Source organism: Haliotis rubra, unplaced genomic scaffold (genome assembly GCF_003918875.1).
Source record: "Haliotis rubra isolate DU_JTF1 unplaced genomic scaffold, ASM391887v1 Scf377, whole genome shotgun sequence".
Lineage (NCBI taxonomy): Eukaryota > Metazoa > Mollusca > Gastropoda > Lepetellida > Haliotidae > Haliotis > Haliotis rubra.
This window is the reverse complement of record NW_025767054.1, coordinates 752137-779987: the sequence shown is the minus strand read 5'-3', so window position 1 is coordinate 779987 and position 27851 is coordinate 752137. Positions and strand designations below refer to the sequence as shown.

General features: G+C 37.3%; 1 protein-coding gene across 1 annotated transcript in view; it reads left to right on the top strand.

Annotated features, from left to right (window-relative positions):
• The first annotated feature begins 426 nt into the window (after nucleotides 1-426).
• The window catches only part of LOC124286164 (serine/threonine-protein phosphatase 2A 56 kDa regulatory subunit epsilon isoform-like), a 48106-nt gene continuing 20681 nt past the window's right edge, over nucleotides 427-27851 (top strand). Inside the window, exons 1-7 of the mRNA XM_046722514.1 lie at nucleotides 427-926; nucleotides 4621-4817; nucleotides 22399-22500; nucleotides 24266-24358; nucleotides 26456-26586; nucleotides 26993-27052; nucleotides 27431-27539. Coding sequence (XP_046578470.1) covers nucleotides 785-926; nucleotides 4621-4817; nucleotides 22399-22500; nucleotides 24266-24358; nucleotides 26456-26586; nucleotides 26993-27052; nucleotides 27431-27539 — 834 coding nt within the window. The 5' untranslated portion in view covers nucleotides 427-784. The remainder of the gene's footprint in view (nucleotides 927-4620; nucleotides 4818-22398; nucleotides 22501-24265; nucleotides 24359-26455; nucleotides 26587-26992; nucleotides 27053-27430; nucleotides 27540-27851) is intronic.

Below are 27851 nucleotides of genomic sequence, written 5' to 3'. Positions count from 1 at the left end.
TTCACACAATGATAAACCACAAAAGGAAAGGACTGTATAAACGTAATGCATGCACATAATAACTTAAAATTGCATTCTTTTGTGTTAAATATTGAAATAACATAACGTCTGTGTAATATGCTGCAGTGTGCAAAATAGGAAAACTAAATATACATTCACGTTGAGGAGATCCTGATTACCGCATAAATTAAAACACACAATAAAGCGAAGAAAATTATGCCCGTCGTTGATATAAATTAAAGTAAAGGACAGGGGATGTGGGATGTTTAACAATATCAATTTAAAAAATATCTGTGGTTATAAATTATTGACGCAATTTTCGTTGGATTATTATTTATCGTTGGTGTGTAAACATTCGCTCGTAGCGACCCTATGACCCTGTGACCTCAAGCTCGGGAACGAGGTCGTTCAAATCTCGTTGAAGTCTCTCGGACTTGCCGCATGACGAGATGTGAAGGAAACCATTAGTAGCAACATTGTGATTATCTGTTTGCGAGTTTGTATGCCCTCAAAACAACACTTTAAGTGAGATCACTTCATTGGATACATATATTGGGTCAATCTTATGACATCTGTCTGTTACATGGAGTAGTCAGCGGAGCATAAATTACCATTTGGAGAAGTGAAGTGCGCTGTCAAGTGTATCCACGGATTGTCAATTTGCAATGCATCAGCAGAGGCCATGTTCAAAACTTGGAGCGAATCAGCGATTATGAATTAGAAAGTCGGATTCATATTCACTTACAGGATCGCGGCGATATCGCCTGCGATAGAAAATACCATCATGTCTGCGAAGGTTGCCGATAGAATCGACCCTTTCACCAGTAAGGTGTCTATCAAATCTAAAAAACAGAAACGGTCTCAGGGTTCATCGCATTATCGGACTAAAAATGCCCCTGAGTTGCAGGCTTTACCTCATCTTAAAGGTAAGGGTTAAGTGTGGATCTTAAAAATTGTTATGCCGTCAAATTTACACTTTGTATACTTCTCACATGTTGATATGTCTGATTAATTTATGATATTTCAGACCGGTGCCATTGGCATCATGGCCGGTTATAGTCTGTTTCAAGCGGTATTTTACAATAACATAACTGAGTACCTGAAACAATTTAATCATTGTATTTTCTGAGTTTTGTGTCGTCGGATCAAATTTGGTTGGTGTGAGATAATTTGTTGATACCAGTTCTATCTCACAATTATCATTATTATATATATTTGTACCGCGGCACCTTTCTGAAATAGACTTTAAGAAAATGGTTCCAAAATAGCATTCTACGCCATTTTGGCTATGTTAGTATGCAACAAGTACTTCAGAAACATCTTGATGTGAATATTAGAAAATTGTGAATGCATTGTATGGACCATTGATATGTAAAGAATTGTGAAGTCATGAGATAGATATTCAAAGTATCATAAATATACATAAATCTTAATCATTTGTTGCATGTTTACATTAATAACACAATATACAGGTGTCAGTCTTTTCTGTCTTAAATGTCATTGAAGCGTAAGTCAGTTTTGTTCATATTAATCACCTTAAGTACATGTTAGCAGCGTGATTAATCAGTATTTTCATTATTCACCTGTTGTTATGCAGCACTTAAATACCTTTCAACTTTTCCAATCCTGGATAAATTACAACTATGCAAGTATTAGGAGATTATTAAGACGCAAATGTATCAAGATATTAAGGAGAATTATGATGAGTTTTGGATTACAACTGTTCTTACTTATAAGTTGTAACAATACATGTATTTAAGGGGATGACTACATACAGGAAACAGACATTGCAGAGGTATTTAGCCTGGGTTTGACACAATCCTAATCACTGAATCTACTAATCATAGGTTTAAAATAAAATGCTATAATCCATCACTTAGGTACACTCATGCCTCAGGCTATATTGGGTGTAATACTTGTCCATGTCCACACTTCAGTGATTTACATTACTGCACGACTTTGAAGAATATAACAGACATTGATATTATGCCACAAAATAACATTTCAAAAGCTCTGCTTAAATTAAACATATGCTCATCCACAAGTACCCGACATTTTAAAGTCCTATTCTATTATGATAAGGGACCGTTCATAATTTATGGCTAGGGGCTTGATGATGATTTTTATGGAGAGGCATGTACAATGTGAATGATCCCCGTTAAAATTTATGTACAAAGTAAGTGAACCCCCCTGTATGTCATGTACAAAATCAGTTACCCCTCCAATAATTTTTAAACATAATTTTAAAATATTTTTATGTACAAAATTGCTGAAACACACCACACCCCACATCCCCACCCCTACCCCTAGTACATGTGTACAAAATTGATGACTCCCCTATTTCCCCAGAACAAAATGGGTGGAACACACACACACACACACCCCCTTCAAAATCATCACCCCCTAGCCATAAATTATGAACAGTCCCTAAATACCCATAACCCATTTGCCACTATGTCCTTATTGATATCTGGTCTTATAACTGTCTAACAAAAGACTTCCCACCCTTGTCTCAGTACTCTGGAAATCATATCCTTCATCTAAAAGTTAATTGATATTGAGATGATTGAGGGCATGCTTGGACGAGGACATTATTTTGCATTTCAATTTGATCTATGGCAGGTTAGAATTAATCTTAATCTGTGCGAAAGTACCCTTGGGGTTTCCAGGTTAGAAAAAGTCCCCAGCAACCTGTTCTTTATATTGGAGGTGACAAACTGGATTAGTTTTAGACTCTTGGTGACTTGGTTTATCAGACTGATGGCATGGTTCATTGCTCATAATGCTTAAGTAGCAGTCACAATACATTTGGTCCAGACATATCTGTCATATACTTTGATCATATTGTCTGCAAAAAAACAGTGTGACATTAAACAACAAATAACTATACCAAACATGCTTTGAGAAGAGGCATTTCATTCATTCATCCAGTGTATATTTATAATATTAATTGTTTAAGTTATTTTGAAATCTCACAAATGAAATTACTTTTGGCTTACGTTAATATGAACATTAGGCATGTTAGGAAAAGGTATTTTGTTATTTAATAGGTTGAAAAAGAACAGGTGGCATAATATACTTTGTCAAAGATTTTGTACATAAGTTGATACTGATGATGTCAGTCATTCAATTGTCAGGTCCATGTTTAGTTTGTTACAGATGGTCTTTATATGGCTGAAAATGAATAAGTTAAGCATTTGAAGTGAAACTTTTATTCAGAAAACAATTGCTTATGCTTACTTCTCTGACATCCATGGAATCATGTCTCTCTAAGCTGTGTGAAAAGAGAACTACAGAAAACAACCAGCAATTTTCCTATCAGCATTATCTATTTTCTTATTTGCCAGTGGTATTGGTATGTTCAGTATATGATGTACAGAAGGTTTCACATTTGAATCATCTATTAATCACGCTAATGCCATCTGTTCCAAACAAAGTTTCTAGTCATCAAATGCTGGTACTTATTAACAACATAAGTTTTTCACCTAATTAGCATGGCATAATGTCTTTCCAATACTATAGCTTTCTTCAATCACCAATCCTCTTGTAACTCACAGATGAGCGGATAATAAGATAGAAGCACATGCTATTTCATGTTATCTGATTGAAATCATGATCATTTTGAATTTAATGATAATATGCATTTTGGGTGTTTCTTGAATTCATATTTTGATATCTGGGAATTCTGAAAACACACATAACATTTTCAAAGTATGCTTCAGAGTCAGAAATTAGGCAATTACATTCCCTAAATTGGAATATACACTTCCATTACATGGTGGCACTGGCACTGAACTGACAATTGGATTGGCAATTTAAGAGTAAATTCATTGTTTTAGTTAGGCAAGTCCCTAGTCCCTCGATAAAGTTATAACTTATAGTTTAATGAATCATAAATGCCTTGTATGCATCGTCCTAACAGCTTGTATGTAATGCAACTACCAGTTTTGTTTCTTTTCATTACAAGGGGGGTGACTGTGAAAAAGCAGTTTCTCGCTTCCCTTTGAAAACATGGTAAACTATGAAATAAAAATGTCTTTTGAACAGAACCGTTGGGATCTGAAATGGAAATATATGTGAGTTTAGTAGCCATACTGTGTAGTTGGAAATACATGTTGGTAGGAAATGCGGAATGATTATCCATCGGAATGTTTAGATTGATTCCTATATCAGGTGTTTTCTTTGAACCACTGACTTACATCATGTTTTAATACTGACAGACTAAGGCAAATAACCCAGCTAATAAGCCTTTTAAAATGACCATTAAAAGTGTTGAAAAGACCTTGAATTGTAGTGTTTCAATCTGTGTAAACCTTGTATCAGTAGATTTTAATGTTATTATTTGGACTACTATTTTCATTTGAACTTACTAGACCAAACAAAATTATATTAGACAGGGGTTCCAGATTAATGGCTTAAGTTACAAGCGATTATCATTGCCAAAGATGATGCCATAGTGTGGTATGGTATTTGATACCATACCACAAGGGTACCCCACGAGTTGGTTGCTCACTGTCTTGTTTGATGGTATTTCCAAACATAGAACATGGAAAGATAGCATTAAGCTGTAATTGTTTGTTGAGTCTAGCAGATGTATTAATGAAATATCTACCATTTCAGATACTCCACCTGGGGAACAGCAGGAATTGTTCATCAAGAAGCTTCAGCAATGTTGTGTTGTGTTTGACTTTATGGACCCTGTGTCAGATTTGAAGAGTAAGGAAATTAAAAGGGCCTGTCTGAATGAGTTAGTGGATTACATCACAGCTACACGCAATGTTCTCACAGAGCCTACGTATCCGGAGATTGTTCGAATGGTAGGTATCTGATGAAGTCCTAGTACTGAGTGATTCTGTGTTACGAGATACATGTTTGTTTCTTTTGGGTTTATTTATCCCATCAGATTAACATAGTCTACACATCTGTTGGTCATATTGTGTAAATGTTTATGACTTCGGGAGGCAATCCCTTCTTGCCTGCTAAACAATGATATGAATTTGTATTTAATGGTACAGATATGAGGAATATGAGCTAACATGTAAGGGTAGGTCTAGGGCTGGGACGATTCACTGACGCACCAATTCATCTCAATACATTAAAGTTTGATACAGTTCGTATCATCGACAGGTGTGTCGATACAAAACGATACACGACTTTTAAAAAAACCAGTATTATCTTAAACATGATAAAGTACATATTTAGAGAAAAATACGCAAGTATGATAGAGTTGCTTGTTTGTTTATTACAGTAGTGTTTTTATTATACACAAATACCTTGAAATAATCATCTTAAATCTTAATACTGTGTCATTCTTTCAAGGTGTATGTATCATGATATGTATCATATCGCATATGAAATATCGCGATATGTATCATACCGTGCAATAGTGTATCGTCCCAGCCCTAGGTAGGTCGCCTGTTCAATCCTCTGGCTGTCATAGCAAATGCTATTAAAAAGATTGTACTTGTTGTTACCCTGCCTGGCACACATCAAGGGGATTATAAAGCAAGGACTAGTGGGTCTTGAGTTGGTACTATATGTCGGAGTGGTGTATCCGTGTTTACAAGCAGCCTAGCACTATAAAACCACTGTAAGTCTAGACTAGTACTAGCAGTCATACATACACATGCACTTGTTATACTAATGCTTAGTACCAGAAAATATATACTTTTCATAGTAACAAACAAATCTTATTTGTATTGAAAAGGAGCTACTATAATATGGGAGATTAAGAACCTGAATGCATGGAGAACCTAGGAATGCTTTAATTTGGGCTATAGCTTTACAGTTAGGGCTTGGCGGAAGGGAAAATAATAATGTTCGTCGATTGGGAAACAGAACAACATATTCAACCTGTATTCACATGGCTATATAAGTAAAGTAATCTTCAGTGTGGCATTAAATATCATTCAACTCTCTCTCCCAAATACTGCATATTATCTTAATTGTCCTTGCACAACAAAATGTGGTATGTAGATGATGAGGGCATTGTTTAATGGGCTCAACTGTATGTATGTCAAGCACAGGGTGGTACTTAACCCAGGCATTCAGTGGGTTTAAAAAATTTCCGGCTCTAAAGGGTGTGTTGTCACTATTCAGGATAGTAAAAGTTTCAGCTTAGTTTCTATTGCTCCAAAACTCTCTCTTCTAAAGTTCAGTTTGATTCCTATTCTATATATAAAGAAAGTGCTGCTTTGGTTGATGCGATGCCCAGTATTCACTCTTCTCAGACTAGAAAAATTGTGGACTATCACCTGTGGACATTTACCATTAGGTGGATGGTCACTTGTATACCTGATATTTGCAGATTAGTTTAATATCATTTCTTTCCCTATTACCACTGGCTGACACACCTGTAGACATTTGTCTACTTCCTTTGTGATATTTTGTTGGTTTGAGATAGCAATTCATGCATTTTCTGTTGTGATGATTTAATCAAACTGGATGCAACTGTCCACATATGCCAATCTCATCAAAATTAGATCTTTCACTCTGATGTGGTATATAGTTCAGGTTTAAGATGTGAGGACACCTTCATAGAAAGTCACTTCAGGTGTACTCTCTACACAGCCAATAAGTGCAGAGGCTTCTGTCACTACAAGGGATGTCATGGATATTTTGTACACCCATGAGCAACATGGCATCATCACCGGAAAGGGACGAATGAAGGAATATATATGTTCTGTAGGGGTTTCATTTGTAGAAATTTGGAGTTATAACAATGACCCCATGACTTTGATGAATAATTTCTGACACCTGGATATACATGTCACTTTGAGCCTGTGACTGTTCTACTGTAATGCAGGTTCTGTTCTGCTGTCAGATCTTTTAATATGTTATTTCTCACTGCTTTGTCTCACTGCAAAGTTGGTTAGAACTTTTTTATCAGTCACTTCCAGCAAAGGTTAATAAGTATGACTCTAATAATTGATATTCCTTGATTATGTATTCTTGACTAAAGGATCCATCATGTGTAGCTGTGTTATTTAATGCTTGAGGCTGATGTAGCATAGCTGGACATAATTGGGTGTCTATCATTGTCTATATTTAGCTTTCCTTTGCAGATCTCCTGATTCATGATGATATGATTGTCAAGTAATGTTTTGTATAGTTTGTAGGATACAATTTAACATATAAGTCACAAATAAATTTATCTCAAGTACCATTAGTTTGGGACATGAGTGGTCATACTTTGGCAGTCAGTGAGTTGATTATGTTAAGTCTTCCCAGCTTTCTCACTAACTACATATTTATGACTGCAATATTTAAATTAATTTAAATTAAATTCTGAAAGATAAACTCATTTATCTGTCTATCTGGTTCATAGCCTGTTGAGTTTATGTCTTCCATATTTGGCATAATAATTGGACAGGACATACTTAAGCCCAGGGGTTTATATGACACGTAATTCCAGTGTATTTGCCTCAATAATTTTGTAAATATTTTCCAAAATGTTTGTCCTATCTGACACCATTTTTTTCACATAAATGTTTTTTAATCCAAGTAACTCTACTAAATAAGCACTTTTCTGGCTGTAAAATGCAATAGGCAAAAATATAAGCCATGTTTTCACAGCCCTTGATTTATTTAGAATTAACAATAGAATTACTTTGTTGACCCAATGTTTTTAGTCATTTTAACTCCTATTTTTCAAAGTCTATGTAAACCTGTGCTAAACCAAACATAGCTTTGTTATTAGAAAACTTTTTTCAGTCATCGATGAAACTAAATATTGTCTATGTTAGTTAGTTTTCAGTTATATACTGCTTTGCTTTCTGTGGAAAAAGATCTAATATACTCATTTAAAAATACACACTTATTTAAAGTTAAATTCTTAGTATGGGGCACTTTTAAGAGTTTGCTCAAAGGTTGATCTAGAAGTTGCTCGGGGGCATGTATTGGAATAGGGCACTTAATATTGCAAACATTGCTATTTAATTATCATATTTAATTATCAACTGACTTGTATCATTCTGAAAGAACATTAATGAAAAAGGTCAAGGCATCTTTGTTATACAGCTAATGTTAAAAGATATATTTATAGAAGAGTCCCAAGGTTACATGGTGTTAATTATACTTTTAGCTATAGAAATATATAACATATGTCATCAAGCTGAATGTATGCATGAATCTGTACAGTAAGCATGATAATGAAATCTCTGATCATATTGGGTGTGATCATATAAGGTGTGATGAACGTCAGTATTGGATAACTGGTGCTAGTGGGAAAGAAGGCTCTTTCTAGGTTATACTTGATACATATTTTCTCATCCAAAAACAGGTACATAATAGCTTTTATGAAATGAGTCTTGGCGTTTGATACTGAAGAATGTGCAGCACATTCATCATAATGCTCATAATAATTTAGTTGGGTGTCGACAAATACGACCATGACTCAAGAGGTTCAGTATGATTCATATAATTTTGTTTGATCCTCGAGAGTTTGTTTTCCTGTACTACGTGTTCATGGGGAAATAGAGCAAATGTGTGCAAATGTATGCCCCAGACCTGACAAGAAGGAAGGTACCTACTAGGCTCTCTTTGTATGTGAGAATGCATGAGTGAGGGGTGGTAGGAGAAGTTGGTGGAGGGATGGAGTGTAATAGAGAGCTAATACCTATGTATATTGTCTTGATGAGCAAGAAATGGGATGGTGATTATAATGAACAAGAAACATGACTTTCCTTCACTGTGAACGATAGCACAATTGGAAACTAACATCACTTGTTATGAAGGCATCAGGGCAGTCACTGAAATGTAAACATTGAAAGCTGGTATATTTACATGAACCTGCAGACTAGCTTTCTTTGTTTTGAGGTCAAGTTGACTTCACCCCTCCCCATATAGGGCAATGGTTGACCTATTTAACATTCCTTCTTTGATCAGATGTTGTACTTGTAGACCAACATGCAGTTGGTACAGGAATTTACTGTCTTCTTTGATCAATGTGACTATGCATATGAATCAAAATGTCTGTATACCCAAGGCAATATTCATCACTGCACCATAAGTCAAAGATGTGTTTGTACCTTGTCATATTATTTCAATGCTACTAATTTTATGAAAATATTTTCCTGGTCTTTGTTACTGAAAAATAAATACCCAGTCTGTGCGAGTATGAGTATATACCCCTAAATCAACAGGGATTCCACTTCACACTAGTCTGCTTGCTCAAATCTATTTTTATCATGTTAAACATTTTATGGTATTGTAAGGGCTAAAAAATTCAAATGTTTGAGCGGTTGTGTTGAAATATTTCAAATAATCCATCTTCACAGAGAAAATAATTACATGTTACTGCATCCAAATGCTAGGTGCTTATCCTTGAAAATATGTATGACCAGCCACTTGTGATCTATATGGACGATGGGCTCTCCGAAGTTATCCAACTTCATGATGTTGCCTGTGGACCATATATCTGAAACCAGGCACTCTGCTTTGACAGGTAATGAGTAACTTGTCCCTGAAGTGTTTGAATCAATCTCAAGGTCTGCCCCTGTTGTATCAAACACTCAGTATCAGGATGCAGCAACTTGTGAACAGGATTCATGAACAATCTAAATGTCACATGAGTTGTTCTATTTCCCTGCACAGTCCTGACAGGTTGGCATAACAGTCTTCAAATGTATGTTATTTTTCTTCTTATGAGAGTATATTTTTATTTTCTGTTCATTTGTCAAGGGGATGGTGTAGTAGCCTAGTGGTTAAAGTGTTCGCTCGTCACGCCGAAGACTCGGGTCGATTCCCCACATGGGTACAATGTGTGAAGCCCATTTCTGGTGTCCCCCGCCATGATATTGCTAGAATATTGCTAAAAGCAGCGTAGAAACCCAACTCACTCACTCATTTGCAAGGTGTGTTAGCCCATTTATTTGTCTTCTCACTTGACACTGATATTGCCCTAGTTCATTTTATGTGTATGATGTTATGTGTATATGTCAGGGTATACATTGTATTCACAGTTTAACATGGATGCTGTCTTATTTTTTAACCTGGTGATTTGTTATTTGTATGAAGTGCCAACTCATACTCAGTGTAAGGTATAGTCACAACACAGTGGTGTGGAACACCTTCATGGGGAATTTACTGGTTTTCTGTTATAAAAGAGAGAAAAATCTGCTTGTGTTCATATAAAATATTCAAAGGCAGCTTTGTGGAGTATTTTGTGAACAAATGAGTGTGAACTGACTGGAAGGCCCATTAGCCTAAGCTGGTTTTAGGAAACAAGGTTTCCTTCATCGTATCATTAGTGAGAAAGAACTCTTTACAAGACACATATCCCATTTAGTGATTGCTTTGCCTATATAACAACAAGCCTGCGTGTCAGGTACTAATAATGATCGTAATATCATTATTCATTAATGTTCTTGCATGAGTACTAGATTACTTTTTCAAACAAAATAATGTTGCCATAGAAAACTTAGGAAAAATCTGCTGGTATAGGTTTGTGTGTCACCAAGGGCAGCACAACACTTTTGCACATAGGTGGACATTTATGATAAACTTGATAAAATGCAGTTTTATTTTCTCTTCACTAACTTCTGTGAAAAGTGTATTCAGGTCAGTCTGACATCTGTTTAATGAGTAGTCTGTGCAACTCCCAGCCTTGTATATTTACCTTTCAGAAATGAAGAATTTATGAGAAAACAGTTATTTCTACTCTGAAGCAAGAGTGTGCCAGTGGCCTCCACAACTGCATGCATGTGGTGGACCACTTTGCAGGAGTTTCATTGCAGGAGGAGGCAGTGCATCTCTCTCTAATCCTGTCTAACCTCCACTCTCTGCAGGAGAAACAACCTGTGTTTATCATTAGAGATGAAGTGAGGTCACTGCCTACCCCAATCAGCCTCTAAACCTTCCCTTCCTCCCTCCCTCCTACAACTGTTTCCTAGCCAACATTTCAGTGTATATATATCCTCAACAGCTAAAACAAGCAGGCTACAAGATTATCCTGAACACACATTCTTTAAGAATTCACCATTCTTGCCGATCTGTGACTTTCATCTGGCCGGTTATCCTTCTGCTTCAGAGCCAAGTGTTATGATAGGTGCATTCAGCGAATGTATATTCTCTAGTACAGTGTTGTCAGGAGTTCTCCATTACCTGAGTATTAGGTACAGTTAACACAGCCATATTACATGCTAGCTGAAGGCCGACGTGAGGAACAAGCAGTGCCGGCAGCTAGTATCTATCCTGGGTAAGCCAGGCAATCCCTTCTCCCACTGTGCTGGAAGATAGCTGAAAACGGCAGGTGGTGTAAAAATAAATTTGACACTGGTGTGCCCAGATACATCTGTACACTTTTCATTACATACATTTGTAGGTGTGTGGATTTAGTGTTGTTCTGAGCTAGCCACAGTTAGGGCTGCAGCAATTAAAAGTGGAGGTTTGATGCTTGAAGGACAAGTATTTACAGTAAAAAGCATGCAGTTGTAAATCTGATAGGAGTTACGAAGTTGATGGGTAGCCAACAAGTTGCTCAAACACACCGATTCCGTTAGACAATTATTTCTTCTCTACACAAACCTGGTTGAAATATGCCATTGCTTTAAATAACGTTAACAAATTGTATAGCCTTCAAAGAAGGTGTGTTTCTGAAAGAGCACTAGCTGGCAGTCAGTATTCTAAATTCAGAAAATGGCTAATAATCCTGAAAATGGCCCATTGTCAAAGTTCTCTTTCCCAATCCATGCTAAACTGTACTGAAAATGAAGTGAAGAGCCATGTTTGTAGACTGTAAAACTTAGCAAGTTGCTTGATTAAATAGAAGCCAAATATGTTATGTATGATTGGAATTCTTTCAACTCATGAATAAATTGCTTAGTGAGTTGGGTCATTGACTGGGGAATAAACCCTTACTCTAAGTGTTCATTTCTGTGTTCAAAGGTAAGACAGTCTTAGAAATACTTTGCCATAGGTTGTTAATCTGGTGAATGAAGGACCCTAAATCTGCCATCTTCAATATGGGATATATATGATAAGGATACCTTGATTTCCATCATTTTCAAGCACAAATAATTGATTAAGTCAACAATATTCAAATAAATGTGGATTGGTTACTATACTGCAGCAGCTCATCAAATGTTTCTTTGAGTTGGAAGTGATGAGTTTAATATTTATGATGATGCCTGATAAAACATTTCAAGAATTGCAAAATCTGTATGCTATACAGTAGTTGTACTGTGTTATCAGCTCTTGTTGTAAGCTAACTTTTGTCAGGCATGAAAAAGGTTTACTTGACCTCCTTTTACTTGTGAAGCCAAACATGAGCTTCAGCAATGTCCATGGGATGTTCATATAAGTTTTTGCTGTTCATGCACATGATAGCTGCCCCTGCTGTGCCCTCTAGATTATTTATGAAGCTTCTTGTCATAGGAACTGTGCAGTTATGCACATCATTGCTGCTGCCTACAATACCAAGCTTGCTAATTTTAGACAAAGGATTTTGAACATTGGGTATAGCACCTTCTGATTCCTTTGCTGTGGGTAAGAGCTGTACAAACAACTTGCAAGCTCTCACATTCTCCCAGTCCATGCTGCTGAGGGCTAAATATTAGTAAGATAGCTGTCCTATTGTAGTTATCATAGCTTTAACCTTTGGGATCGATACATCCTCGAGAGAACATCAATGGCTGACATTGCAGCCATTTAATTATGCTTGCTTCATTTGAGCCGGGAGTGGAGACAGGCGGATTTGTCTGTCTTGACACAGCATACTTTGTTATATCCATGTGCGTCATAATTACCTGGTTATTCTGGGCCATTGCTACACCTACATCTTCTTTTGTAGTGTATATGTGGCTGTCTGAGCTTGACCACTGCATGATCTATTCCTATTTTGGTGTTCAAATCAAGCTGACAATGTCTCCTTCTTTCCTTTATCATGTTTAATGAATCATTTTGAACAGAGCCAGGGCTAGAAGTGTTTGTTTAGTTGGGTTTTTTTTGTATTTTGTAACGGATATGTTACCCTGATAGGCATGTTTCTTCAAGAAAACATTTTTCATCTGAAAAATATCCGACAGGGTCATGAAATTAATAATGACTATTATCGTTTCCTTATCCAATATAATTTTCCTTGGGTTGGTTTATCATAGAAAATAATTATTAAAACTCAAAATTGACACTGAGTTCTCAGAAGCAGAGGTTAGTACACCCTGTTTTACATGTAGTCAAATAGGTTTGTATAGCAGATGTGGTTGTTTTCAATTTCTCGTTATCTGTTTTTGATCGCTGAAAGTACCAATGTCTAGTAGTGTTAGTCCAGTATTTTCATCTGAATATGGTTATGCCATCCAGAAGGAAGTCCTGTTCTAAATGATTTCATGCCAGCTGTGACTTCAAAATAATAATCAGAAATATGTGTACAAATCTTGGCATGTTTATGGCCATTCTTACACACTATATTAGCATGTAGTCATTTAGGCATTATATCCAACATATCCAAAGATGGATTAATGAGCAAATTGTGATAGCATGAAAGGACGAAGACACACACATGGGATGATGAAGTCTGCTTCCGTATTGTTAAGCATGGTGGGGAGTCCATAGGACAGGTATTATCGGCCTGGTAATCACATGTGTCCTCAAGCTCTGCTGTCAGCCAGAGTGGCTGATGATGTATTCACCACAGGGCATACCTGACATATAGAAGCAGTATAGTCTAGAAACCAGCCATGCAGTTCACATACAAACATGGCGAAGGAAACACGTAATAGAACCGTAACTAGACACTTTACAAGATCTGTATAATGATAACAGTCAGCAACTTTAGTCTGAAGCTTGATTTGTGTATAATTAGCTTAAATTTACCGAAAACAGACACGGAAGGATTCTTGTGAGTTTTATTAAATGGTAGTGCTGTGTATTAGCAAATATACTCTATTGCAATATGTTTCGATTTGGGGTACCTATATTGCAGTACGAATTGCAATATATTGGTATCTAAAGGGTTTGACAATGAGTGACAGTGATTGTACATGCAGATCCTATGTTATGCATACTAAGGCCATAAAAATAAATGTTAAGGTTCTGACAACAGCAATCTCAAAATTAGGTTGGGAAGTTACAGATTAAATTTTGTTTTCTTGTACAATTTATAGCATGTTAATTGTACCATTTTGTCAATGAATTACAATGGAAACATCAGTTGTGAATGAAAGTTTGTGTAGATTTAAACTGAAACCATAGAGATAACCGCAAAAGATATATATTTCTTCCATAATACAACAGAAGTATTTCCGTATGTACCAGTGTTACTAATAACATGTGTTACTAATGCCTGCTTACTTAGGTAGCCCAATGGATAGTACTCCTGCTTGTCCTGCATAGGGCATTGGTCTGATTACCCACAATGTGAGTGTTGGCAGACTCATATTGGTGCAGTTTTGGTCACAGTAGACACCCTCTGCGTAGTGTAAGAGAATCAGAGCCTAAAAGCCAAGTATGTGTATCCCTTCCATGCCCACCAGCAGAACACTGAGGTCTCAAGTTCAGCATCATGGATTAGAATATATTACTTTCCCTTGTACACACACGTCGGGGTGCATCTTAACAAAAGTGATGATAATACGCCATTGTTATACCAGACTAGACCATGTACAAACTTTCAAAGTCCATGTTCTTTTCAATCAAGCTTTACCATATAATATAGGGAATGATACTTAGGTGATGATAGCCGTCTTATGCTTTTTCCTTTTCACAAGAACAGTTTATTAGACATTTACAATTTTTGATATTCTCCTGCTCCATTACGCTGATGTCCTAAAACTGACACCTACGTTCATGTAGTATCCCTGCAGATCAGAAACATCATATGAAGAATGCCCAATGTCTTCATTCATTCAGGGAATGTTTTGGACATGCTCAATAGTTGTACCATCATTCAAGGTTGTGCCATAAAAAGTTTGTTTACAGTAAATAATGTGTTGCAAGGTATTCTACTGTCATATTCCAAGCTGTTAGACTTGACCATCTGTAGGGTTTACTCTGCTCTATCAGTATTGATTTTTCTGAATAGGTATTCTTATTTTTATTCTACAAGTAATTTATGCATGTGGGATATTTGCCAAATGTCAATGTTTTGAGTTGCAACCTGCATACAGACTGTAGCTGTGGCATTTTAACACTTGGTATCATTAAGGCATTGCTGTTGTGCAGTTGGGAAATTCCATAGCTTATTTCTATTATGACTCCCATGTCATGTTTTGATGGAATAACAAGTCCCCCGTTTAATAGCATTTCTATAAAGAGTATGTTTCAAAGCATTTCTAGCAGGCAAAGAATAGTCAGTTTTGGAACACTTAAGATTTATGAAACGAGACTGCCTCAGGTGATTAGAGGACATCACTTCTAATAACTATCCACTTGGTGTAAGGAGGAGCTGCTGTCATATGGAACATAGATTAAATGTCGTAACTAGATGCCAGGTGGAATGATGATGCTTTGACAAATTGTTATTTATTAGTATTGCTCTGGACCTTTACAATGTCCTGGTGCTTTCACTAATGATACTATTGAGAGTATGTTCTTAAATTCATACAGTCCTGCAATAGATTGTAAACAATTGCAAAAACACATGGATTTGACAAGGTCAAGTGAAATGCCAATAATATAGTGAGTTTTGAGATCAGGCACAGCGTGTCTGTGCATGTGTGGTGTCTATCAGGAGTAGATTATCTGCCCAAGAGAAGGGAGATGTTGCTGAGTAGTGAGTACATATGCCCAGTGATTCCCACACCCCCTGACTAGCTGATGCCCAAAATAGTGCATCCATACCAGTTACTGAACACTGTTTAAAATCTGTGTGGTCTCTTCACAGGTCAGTAAGATAGGCATATAATCATATCATGGAGGTTGGATGTGTGGCCCAGTCCTCTAAGGCTCAGCATTTTGTTGTGAAGAGTTGCATTCTTGGAACCTATCATTATGGGTTCAAATTCTGGTTTTGCCACAATAATGTTTCCAGAGTGCTTCAAGTGTCCTCCCACAATTGAGCTGACACTCTACTGTGATACACTACTGTTATGACATGCAGCCACTACTGGTTTCAGTGCATTAGGGCCGGAATTTGTAACACATTTTGAGTGAAATGTATAAGTTAATCTGTTAGTTCATTGTATGTGTGTTCATTATTACTATTGGTTACTGCAGTATGCTAGAAATCTAGGTTTAAAATCAAGTTAAAATGACACTTGGGAAATATGTATGTCTGTGGGTGATGAGAGTTTGTGATTATAATGATAGAAGTGAAAAAATCTTATGCCTGTGCATGAAAGGGGTGATAAGGTTGCCTCTGTTTATCTATTGTTATGTAAACTGATTTTTCAAGTTTTTTTTCATGAATTCTTATGTCAATTTTGTTTTCTTTTGAGAAACCTCTAATATAATCATGCAATTCAAATTGGTTCTGAGATTTGAAACTTTCCTTTCTTCAGAAATAGTTTGCTGGAGAAATATGGAACATTACAAGATTTCCCGCTACCTTTAATAATGATTTGTTAGTGATTTGTTTCATCAGGATCAAACTGAGTAAACTGTTTTTTCTAAATGTGTACCTCAGCTTTTTCAGCCTACAGTGTTAGAATCTGACCAGTTGGCTACTTTTGCCACTAATCAGAAGCCTCCTTCTGATAGAATACATTTTGTTCTTATAAGCTAAATTTCTCACTGTTCATAAAGAATTAGGTTGGAAAACTAAATGCTTACAAGAAATAATAAAATTATTAAAATGATACACTACTACATGGCCACAGACCTAAAGCACATTACGTGGTTAATATAACAGTTTTTTTTACAGTTAGTAAAGTGTAATATTTTTTCTATGTAATATTGCATAATGCATAAACATGGACAGATACTGCGGTATATAATGGTATGTACTAATTTTGAATCGAACCGAAGCCCTTCATGAATTCAATTCGTTATTCGTGGTCACCAGAACCGAATATTAACGAATATTTACGATTTTTTTAAGGGAGCATGTTTTACTTGAACCCTTATGTACTTTTGGAAAGTGGGATATGCAAGGATTGAATATGTACTAGCAATGCAGTAGCGCAAGTAATGTTAGTTTGCCAAGGCCACACTGGTACTGTCGACTATAACTATTACATACCAAATTTTAGTGTCATGAGATCACTGGTTATTGCTGTGACAAATCAAAACTGTCAACATGGGCGTTTATATTGTAAATCAATCACTTAACTACAATACTGTATTCGTGAATAATTATTCGTATTCATTACCCAATATTCATGATATGTATCATATTCACCACATAGTGTATTCGTTGCAGCCCTAGTATGTACTGCTTAGCAATGATGCAAATCTATTTATTATTTGAAGGACATCATAAATTTGATGTATCTATTTCTTATGTTGTAAAAGCTGGAAATATAAGGAGGAAGTGGTACTTATCTTCCACTGCATATAAATTACACACTTGACAAATTCTTAGTTCTCCTTTAATATACACTCTGCTAGGAATTTGCAAGGTGGTTGGAACACTAATAAATGTTTCCTTTTCCAACATTATTACAGAGCAGTTTGTCCAACAGTCTAACCCAGATGATTAGTAATTGACTAGGCAGTAATGGCATACTAATTGTTTTTGGTAATTGCCATGTTAACAACCCTTAATGTAGTGGAGTGGAGTTGACTCCCGACAGGAGGCCTTTCCAGACTTACAGAGGTTGACAACACTACCCAGTTGGTTTCCTTCCTCAGGGTAGGAAAATGGTGACAGAGGGGGAGAGGATGGACAGGTGGGGAAAGGGGAATTAGGACCAACGATTACTTACACCATGGTCGACATATTGGCGTCAGTCCAGGTAGCATGCTAGCTTTCAGTCTGCCACAAGACATTGATTTTCTCCCAGTCCTTGCACTCGTGAACAGACAAGAAATTGCTGGCTTTAATGCAGGCCTAAGATGAGGAGCTGACCCATCTCAGAACATAGACTATTGATAATATGTATCAGGGCCATTGCCCATGTCATCACATGGCTAGTGACAGAATACAATGACTGTGTGTGATATTCAGTAGGAGAGATCACATGAGCTTGCTCAAGAACTTTCTTACTGTTATCATTAGTTCAGAAAATGCTGAGAACATGAGTCTATGTAGAATAGTGTACAGCAGTTTTCCCAATAGAACACCTGATTAAACAGTTACTTGTTAATTATGTAATGGAATAGAACCGTTCTTCAAAATAATAAAAGGATCACAGTGATTTTGGAGCCTATAAAAATCAGGACAAATGTCCTGAATGGGTGTCTGGCTATAGGCCATTGACCTAAAGCTCTTTTTGACATGTTTTTAATCCCAATGCCATCATATAACTAAATTGTTAATGACATTTAATGTTGCAACTTGGATTCTAGATATACAGCAAAATTTAAGCTTTTTTCAAAGATTTATGACTTATAAGCAGATTAATGAACATCAATCACTCCTCTGTGAATAAAGAGACTGAACAAAACAGCAGTGTTGTAATATTTTAATATTCAGTTGTTTCAAACAGACCCTTAAAAGTGAACATGATGTCATAGCTTGCTTCTTTTCATCCAACTGTTTGATTCAGCTAACATGTCATAGCTACGGAAATACAATAATTAACACTGATTTTCTTTTGTCAATCTCAGACTTGCAAACTTTAAACTTCAAACTTTCAAAACTTCCTGGTTCCAGAAGACAAAATTGGTGTGTAGTCATTTCTGCATCGTGAAGAGCAGTTAACTCTTTCAACACCAGTCAACCAGAGGCATTTAGTGATTTACTGCCATGACACCGAGTTCCCAGAGACTCTAAGGTCATTGTTGAAGCCAATGTTTATGAAGGAAATTATAAGCTTGTAAAACGTTATTGCTACTACCTCTCATACACCAATTAAAAATTCTAATCCCACTGTTGATAAATATGAAATTTATTTTTCTAATATTATTCAAATAATACAGCTAGATACAACTTAAATAAATTGATTTTTTAATGAAAATGCAAGTATTTATAATGTCCAGATAAATCACGAAAGAAGCAAAAACTATGGCGATTTTTTTTTCATTTGTGACATGTCATAACATCCCTGTGCCTTTTTCTTTTATATTTTCATTTTTACGTAATCAGAAAATTATTATAAAAAAAGTTCCTAAATAATATGTATGGTCGCCTATTACCCGATATCAGTGGCTCTCCGTTCGTTAACATGACCATGGGCGGATCCAGGAATTGTGTGTGTGTGTGTGTGTGTGCGTGTGTGTGTGTGTGGCTCCACTTACGCAAAAAAAATCTTCAATGTGGTCTTAAGTCATTTTCAAAAGGGGGGTCAAACCCCCTGACCCCCCCTCTGGATCCGCCAATGATGACACAACAACGGAAAATTCCTCGGTTTTCGAAGCTTTGTATGAATAACATGAGAGGCGAATCGTTTGATGGCGGGTATCGTTCGAAAGCTCTGAACATCAACAATATCACTATACCCTTGCCGAGAGTAGTTTCACAGTTGTAAGAAGCGATGTTATTAGATAAAGATTGGTTTCTAATGACACTTTTTTTCGCCACAGTCTGCTATAAGGGTCGTGATTTGTCAAAATCAGACACGTGACATAAGGCAGCCGATCATATTACGACAATAGATACCGTCCTCGTAAACGAAAACTTTTAGATTTAGACGAAAGTTTTGGGTAAACTAATGCTATTCTGAACATATTAAGCTAGAAATCGCTACCTATACGTAAATTATGGAACTTATTGGACGTATCGTTCTAGGTTATGACCTGTGACAAATATGCTTCATGCATTTATTTTCGCATTAAACATCGTGTCCAAGCGTGAAGATTGAGGCGGGGAAAGCCGAGATGTCACTTGTCACGGACAAGTGACTTGACAAACATTACATGATCGTACAAAAAGATGGATATAGTAATTTTATATGTAAGTTTGACAACTTTTATGAATGCTATTGTTGATTTTATTCATTAGTTTATTCAATTTATTTAATGATTTCCTCGAAACATCGTTACATGCGGGTGGGGTCGGGAAACCCCGTTTCTGATTGCCCAATGCTTAAAACAGCAGCCAATCGCGCAATCCAATGCATGTACATTTGGCAGCTTATTGTGATAAAAATGGATGCGTAAATACATATCCCAACACGAGCTGAATTCGACGTTCTGGTGATTTCGACGATTGCATTGCACGCGCTATATCAGGGGAGTACGTTAGGGCGGGTGCCAAGTCGCTGTCATGAGAAGTTTTATTGACAATGGAAATCGGGAAATAAAATTATATAAAAAGCAAACAAACATCAATATTATTTACCCGAGATCGTTAATACCACTTACGATACAAAATCAGTTCCCTTTATAACAAAAAATAGCAAGCGAAAATTAAGTTAGAACAGTCGTCTGCTGGTGACAGGCAGTATATAAATAGGAAGCCTCGTGATCACAACACTCCCTCGCAGTGCGAAGCAAAGAGTATTGCTCATTGTTGAAAACCCATACAAAATACCCGGATGTTACGAGCGGCACAGTTTCGCAGATACGATTTCATCAACGCTATTTTTGTAGGGAACACTTGATATTTTTGTGTGAAATAGATGAATATATCGTTTATCACTCGAGGTTAGTAAAATATAAACTTTAAATGATATTACAGATAAAAAATACGTTTTTGTCTTACATCGTTGAAAACCCCTTACATCGTGATACACGCCGCGGAAACATGATCAAGATTTTGTGGTTAGTTTTTGATGAATTTGTAAATGATAATGTTCATAATTTATTAGGTCCAGTATGTGAAAATAACATCGTAATTATTGATCGGCCCGAGTGTCCTAATTAATAAGAAAGTAGTCGTTTTTTTAAAAATGTTATTGGACTACGACCGAAGGCCGATGACAATATGAAACCCTGGATCAATTCAATTTGGAATATGGTAATTATAGATGAATCCAATGCTTCCAATTGTCAATACTTTTCAGGAAAATGGATGTATTCAACAAATGAGAAAAGCTGTAAAAACATTTTAAAATAACTGGATATGTATGTACAAATTTTTTGTCCTTGTTCTTAGCTTAGCCGCACAAACCTATTGATTATAGGAATATGGTTTCACATAAGAAGGAAATTAATCTTTTTCGTTCAGAGTTTTGTAGGGGAGGATATCATTGATTATTTATGGGCTTAGCAAATGAATGGGGGCGTTGGGGTAGCCTTGTGGTTAAAGCGTTCGCTCGTCTCATCGAAGACCTGGGTTCGATTCCCCACACGGGGACAATGCGTGAGGCCCATTTCTGGTGTCCCCCGTCTTGATGTTGCTGGAATATTGCTAAAAGCAGCGTAAGACTAAACTCGCTCACTCTCTTAGAAATGAATGTGAATGTAGTAATAATAAAATGGACTCAAATATACTTGACAAGTGTGTAAAAATATATTTCAAATAGCTGCACCAGGGAAGGAAATGCAGTTTTTACAGGATGTTTAGTCGTATTGATTCAGTTTGTATTACTCCAGTGCTCATTTTATGTACAGGTCAATTTAACTTGCAGTAACACACTATCTAGATGTGTTTATGTCATGGCTTTTTATCTGTACCAAGTATTTCATTATTTTGGTACTAGGAATAAGAAAAGCCATAAATGAGGCGTCATGCTTTAAGTTTAAATCAAGGCTTTTGTATTCATATTTAAATAAAGGTCCCCTTTTTCATGGTTATTATGGAACCACAACAGTATAAAATTTTAACCTTCATCTTTCGACAGTTGTTTTAAGAAATGTATTTCCATGTCTCAATGTGGGATCTTATACCCCTTTTCATCATTTTGTATCAGACCCGTGAAGATCCGGGGTAGAATAGGTCTCCAGCAACACATGCTTGCCACAAAAGGCTCCTATGCTTATCGTAAGCGGCGACTAACAGGATCGGGTGGTCAGGCTCGCTGACTTGGTTGACACATGTCATTGGTTCCCAGTTGCGCAATCGATGTTCATGCTGTTGATCACTGGATTGTCTGGTCCAGACTTGACTATTTCCAGACCGCCACCATATAGCTGAAATATTGCTGAGTGCCGCGTAAAACTAAACTCACTCACTCACTCATTTTGTATCAGCTTTATGCTGAAAAGGGATGTCTGAATGATGTTGATTTTCTGTCATTGCAACCAAGGTCTTTAACATGGCATATCTGTATTGAGACTGTCAACTGTTTGGGATTATGCACGATGCTTTCATGAATATGATTTTCTTCATGGGCATGTAGCCCTTAAGGTATATGATGCAAGTTTGATTCCCTCTTATTGACCAAGAAGAAGTGTGCATGCTCCAGTCATGAAATATTTATGTTCTGACATGTTTCATTTTTCAATTCATCTTTTATATATGATTTTGTTTCTTTGCAGATTGCATGTAATATTTTTCGCACTCTTCCACCTAATGACAATCCTGACTTTGACCCGGAAGAAGACGACCCAACACTGGAGGCATCATGGCCTCATTTACAGGCAAGAAACATCCATCCACTCTCGCTAAGCCACATCACCTCACACACTGTCCCACCCGGTCACCAACTCACACAGCCACCCATTTCTGGTGTACCCTGCTGTGATATTGCTGGAATATTGCTAAAAGTGGCGAAAAAACCATACTCACTCATTCACTCACTCACACAGCCACCATCTGCCACACCCATCACCTCATGCACTGTCCCACCCTGTCACCATCTCCCACACACAAATCACCTTTCACACTGTCCCACCTGGTCACCAACTCACACAGCCACCATCTGCCACACGCATCACCTAACACACTGTCCCACCTGGTCGCCAACTCGTACAGCCACCATCTGCCACACCCATCACCCCACACACTGTCCCACCTGGTCACCAACTCACACAGCCACCATCTGCCACACCCATCACCCCACACACTGTCCCACCTGATCACCAGGCCACCATCTGCCACACCCATCATCTCACACACTGTCCCACCTGATCACCAACTCACACAGCCACCATCTTCCACACCCATCACCTCACACACTGTCCCACCTGGTCACCAGGCCACCATCTGCCACACCCATCACCTCACACACTGTCCCACCTGGTCACCAGGCCACCATCTGCCACACCCATCACCTCACACACTGTCCCACCTTGTCACCAACTCACACAACCACCATCTGCCACACCCATCACCTCACACACTGTCCCACCTGGTCACCAGGCCACCATCTTCCACACCCATCACCTCACACACTGTCCCACCTTGTCACCAACTCACACAACCACCATCTGCCACACCCATCACCTCACACACTGTCCCACCTGGTCACCAGGCCACCATCTTCCACACCCATCTCCTCATACACTGTCCCACCTGGTCACCAGGCCACCATCTTCCACACCCATCACCTCACACACTGTCCCACCTGGTCACCAGGCCACCATCTGCCACACCCATCACCTCACACACTGTCCCACCTTGTCACCAACTCACACAACCACCATCTGCCACACCCATCACCTCACACACTGTCCCACCTGGTCACCAGGCCACCATCTTCCACACCCATCTCCTCATACACTGTCCCACCTTGTCACCAACTCACACAACCACCATCTGCCACACCCATCACTATTCACACTATCCCACCTGATCACCAACTCTCACACAGCTGCCATCACCTTGCCAAGTCACCTTGCCATCCTACCTCACACACTGTCCCACCAAGTCACCTTGCCACTCTGCCACACCCATCACCTCACATGCTGCCCCACCCTGGCATATCAGTCCACCCCCTTATTTAACAGTTCATTTTCCACGAGTATCCACAATCTGTGTCATTTGAGGATATTTAAACTTTCATGCTGAATTTCATTTTACTTGACAACAGATGAATATTTCTTTTCAATGTTGAGATTGAGCCAGGTATACAGCAACTCTTTCATAAGATAAGGTTTTCTATACAGCGTAAAACACAGTGCATGTTAATGTTGTTAATCAGGTAAAGCCTTCAACTGCATGTACAGTTGTTGTTACATCATGAAATATGTACCTAGCACTGAGTTGCAATATGCATCTGTAAGGCTGGATTTTCCATTTTGGCTTATACATGAAATGGTATCTTTATCTATACCTGGGTTTGTTATCACCAATACTGAAAGCTGGGTTGTGCAGATTGGCAGGAATGTTAGTCAATGCATAATGGGGATGTGAGGGAAAACATCATGTCTGCTCTATTTCAACATGCTTTCTTTTCTTTTTCAGATTGTTTATGAATTTTTTCTCCGCTTTCTTGAATCTCCAGACTTCCAGCCAAGTTTGGCCAAGAAATATATAGACCAAAAGTTTGTTCTTCAGGTATGTAAGCTATGCATGAAACAAGATGGCTTTTTTAAAGTTATATTGTGCTTTTATACTTAAAAGTTAGGATCTGTAATGTTATAGTAGTTAAAGTCATGATGGACTCACCTGATGATAAACCCAGATTAACATACTGTCTACATCATGACTGTATTTTGGCTACAGTGGTTCATGTCAAAGATCTTAGATTACAAACATGGGTATTGTGGTGTGTAAAAGAGGCATAAATCCTAACACACTCACTCACTCACTCCCTATTGTAAGTCAAAGGTGATCTTATTTTTGGTGACCTTTTCTAAACATTCTAGTGAAATTAAATTTTGAAAAAGCAATTGGACTGGCACATTTTACATTGTGTTTTTTCAGTCTGCCGTTAATGTCACCCACTGCATGTGGTTGCTATATAGGTTATACAGATAATAGACTGGGAACTGCTGAATGCTATAAGAAAGTAGTAGTGAAATTATTATCTAGGTTGAGAATGACAGTACTAAATTATGGTTTTGTAATGTTTAACTTAAGACAATTGAGATTGAAATAAGTATCTTCTATTTCAGTTTAAATATTTCCTGTTTGGATTGATTTGGCATGTAAAACTTTTTAATGTGAAATTTTCGGGACATAGAGTTTTTATATTAGATAAGTGGCCCTTCACATGAACAAATTTGACAGGAGACTATGTTTGATATATGGTAAACACTGACTGACTCATTCCAAATTCCTGGGGATTCAAGTGGGGAAACTCCTAGCACAAAAAAATACAAAGGCATTGTTTCTGATTATTTTGACCCATTAATCTTTACCTCTTAGCATACTTTTGGAAGTGAGTTCATTAATATCCTCTCTATGACACATCCTAGAGAACTAAACGAAGAAATACATATTCTGACTATCAATTTAATCCATGCCTAGACTGACAGTGACAGACTACAGCAATGTATGAATTGACTCAATATCTATTTAACAAATGTTCATAATCACATTTCAGTGATTAGCCAATTGATCAATGATGAATAGCACATGCTGAATACCACAGGTTCATTAACAGCTTTGGAAATCTCTCCGATCAGACCCATGAAGATCCGGGTTAGAATATTGATCTTCAGTAACCCATGCTTGTCGTAAGAGGTGATTAACGGGATCGGGGTGGTCAGGCTTGCTGACTTGGTTGACACGTCATTCGTTCTCCATTGTGTAGATGATGTTCATGCTGTTAATCACTGGATTGTCTGGTCCAGACTCGACTATTTACAGACCGCCGCCATATAGCTGGAATATTGCTGAGGGTGGTGCAAAACTAAACTCAATCACTCATTCCATTTTGACACCCCATGTTGGATGTAATTGTATTACGACGTACTTTCACTGAGACTGACATTCTGCGATCATTCTTAACACACCTTTCTCATCAGATGAACATTATATGTGACACAGTAAAGCTGTTTGTTGTCACCAAACTACAAAAACATTTACTGTATGGCAGTTTGAGCACATTCTTGATCATGTCAGCTCTTAATTTGAAGAACTTTGGGTTTTTTTCATGATACTTGTTTTGCTGTCAGAGTATAAACATGAAGACACACATACTAAACAAAATTGTGTATACAACCTTAGAGGTTTGAAATGGTGTTTTAACAAATTAGGAAAATTGATATTCGCTTTATGTGAATTCACTGCAGTATGAACATCATTACAAGCTCAATCAGTCTTACAATTTGGCCCTCACTGCATGACAGTTCATTCTCCAGTGATTAGAGAAAGACATTTTTAAAATTCTCATCAGCATACTATGTAGGAATCAATAGGTTTAAGTATCCGCAGCCTGTTGAAACAGCTGACTAATGACGATCAGGGCCGACTTGCACCAACATTCTTTGTGCTGAGATATTGTTACTCTGTTCCATGCGCTAGTGTCTAGTGTTGATAGCTGGTGGTTGGATTGTGTGACCAAATACATCCTGTGTCAGTGTACCATGGTGACATAGATCATAGCTCATGCAATCAACCACTCTTCCTTAGAGTAATAATGACCAAAATGTTTCTTTGTCAAATTTGTCTCAATCTAGTAAAGTGAACTTATTTTTTCTGCTTCAGTTATTGGAACTCTTTGACAGTGAAGATCCACGGGAACGAGACTTTTTGAAAACTGTCCTTCACCGGATCTATGGAAAGTTTCTTGGACTTAGAGCTTTCATTAGGAAACAAATAAATAATTTTTTCCTCAGGTAAGATTGGACCTCTCAAGACAATATTTTTGTATATAATATAAAGATCAGATGTTGCTGTTTTTTTCGAATTAGTGTTTCAGGAAGTTATTTCCAAAACAAACATTTTTTAACAGAATAAACACCTAAAAAGATTTCCCCAGACACCTCCTGAATTATTCATGTTCCACTGTATTCAAAGGGCCAGCTGTTGCATTATGAAACTTTATGTATTCATTCTTTGTTAATTTTCAAGACCTTGCATTCCTGTGAAAAATACTGACATTTTATCTGAATACCCTGTTTCTTCCCACTGAGTAGGTAACCAAGCCTGACAAAGAAAATATTGTGTGGGTTAGTTCATCTGGGTGAAACCTCTCACTGTCTTGTGCAAGGCCACACCTTAAGATACTATTGCTGCTTTCAGGTTTATTTATGAAACAGAGCAGTTCAATGGAGTTGGAGAACTATTAGAGATTTTAGGCAGGTGAGTGTCAAACAAATTCCTTTTTTACGAAGCATTCCAGATGTATATAATGTGATGTAAAATGTAGATATCATCTGTTACTGTGTTTTACATATTATCTTTTATTTTGTTTTGCATTTCATCTTTTGCAGTGTTTGGACACTCTGAGGGTCATTTGTTATGTCATGAAAAACTAATTTTCAATTATTAAATGAAGAAAACGATTGTCTCTGTTTACTTGGGATTTTGGGTAGGGGTAGGGGGATGTAAAGGTTAGTTACAATGTTTTCCCTTTTAGAAGTAAATGTAATGAACATTGCATGGAATATAACTATGCATTTATTTTAAGCTAGAGTTTTCCAGCAGTGGGAGATTGACGTGTCTTTTTTTTATTTACAGCATTATCAATGGTTTTGCTTTACCGCTGAAGGCAGAGCACAAGCAGTTCTTAATCAAGGTTTTGATCCCCCTACACAAAGCTCGCAGTCTAAGTCTCTACCATGCACAGGTAAGCTAACTCTGTTGATGAAGCTCCTTTAATAAGTTCTGACAGATAGCAATTCAGGCAAATATGTGTGGGTCTGTCGCCAATGTAATGACGACAATGAGAGCATGTTGTGATGCCTTGGCAGTTCTTATTCAAATAAATTAGAAACCATATTTGCTGTCATGCAATCATCAGATTATTGTGATGTCCTTATGTACTTCAAAATGGTAATATGATCAAATTTCTGAACCAATACTACTTCAATGAAAATATGATGATAATCTCCAAATAATATTTCAAGAAAAATACAGAGATACCCTTTTAATCTTGATG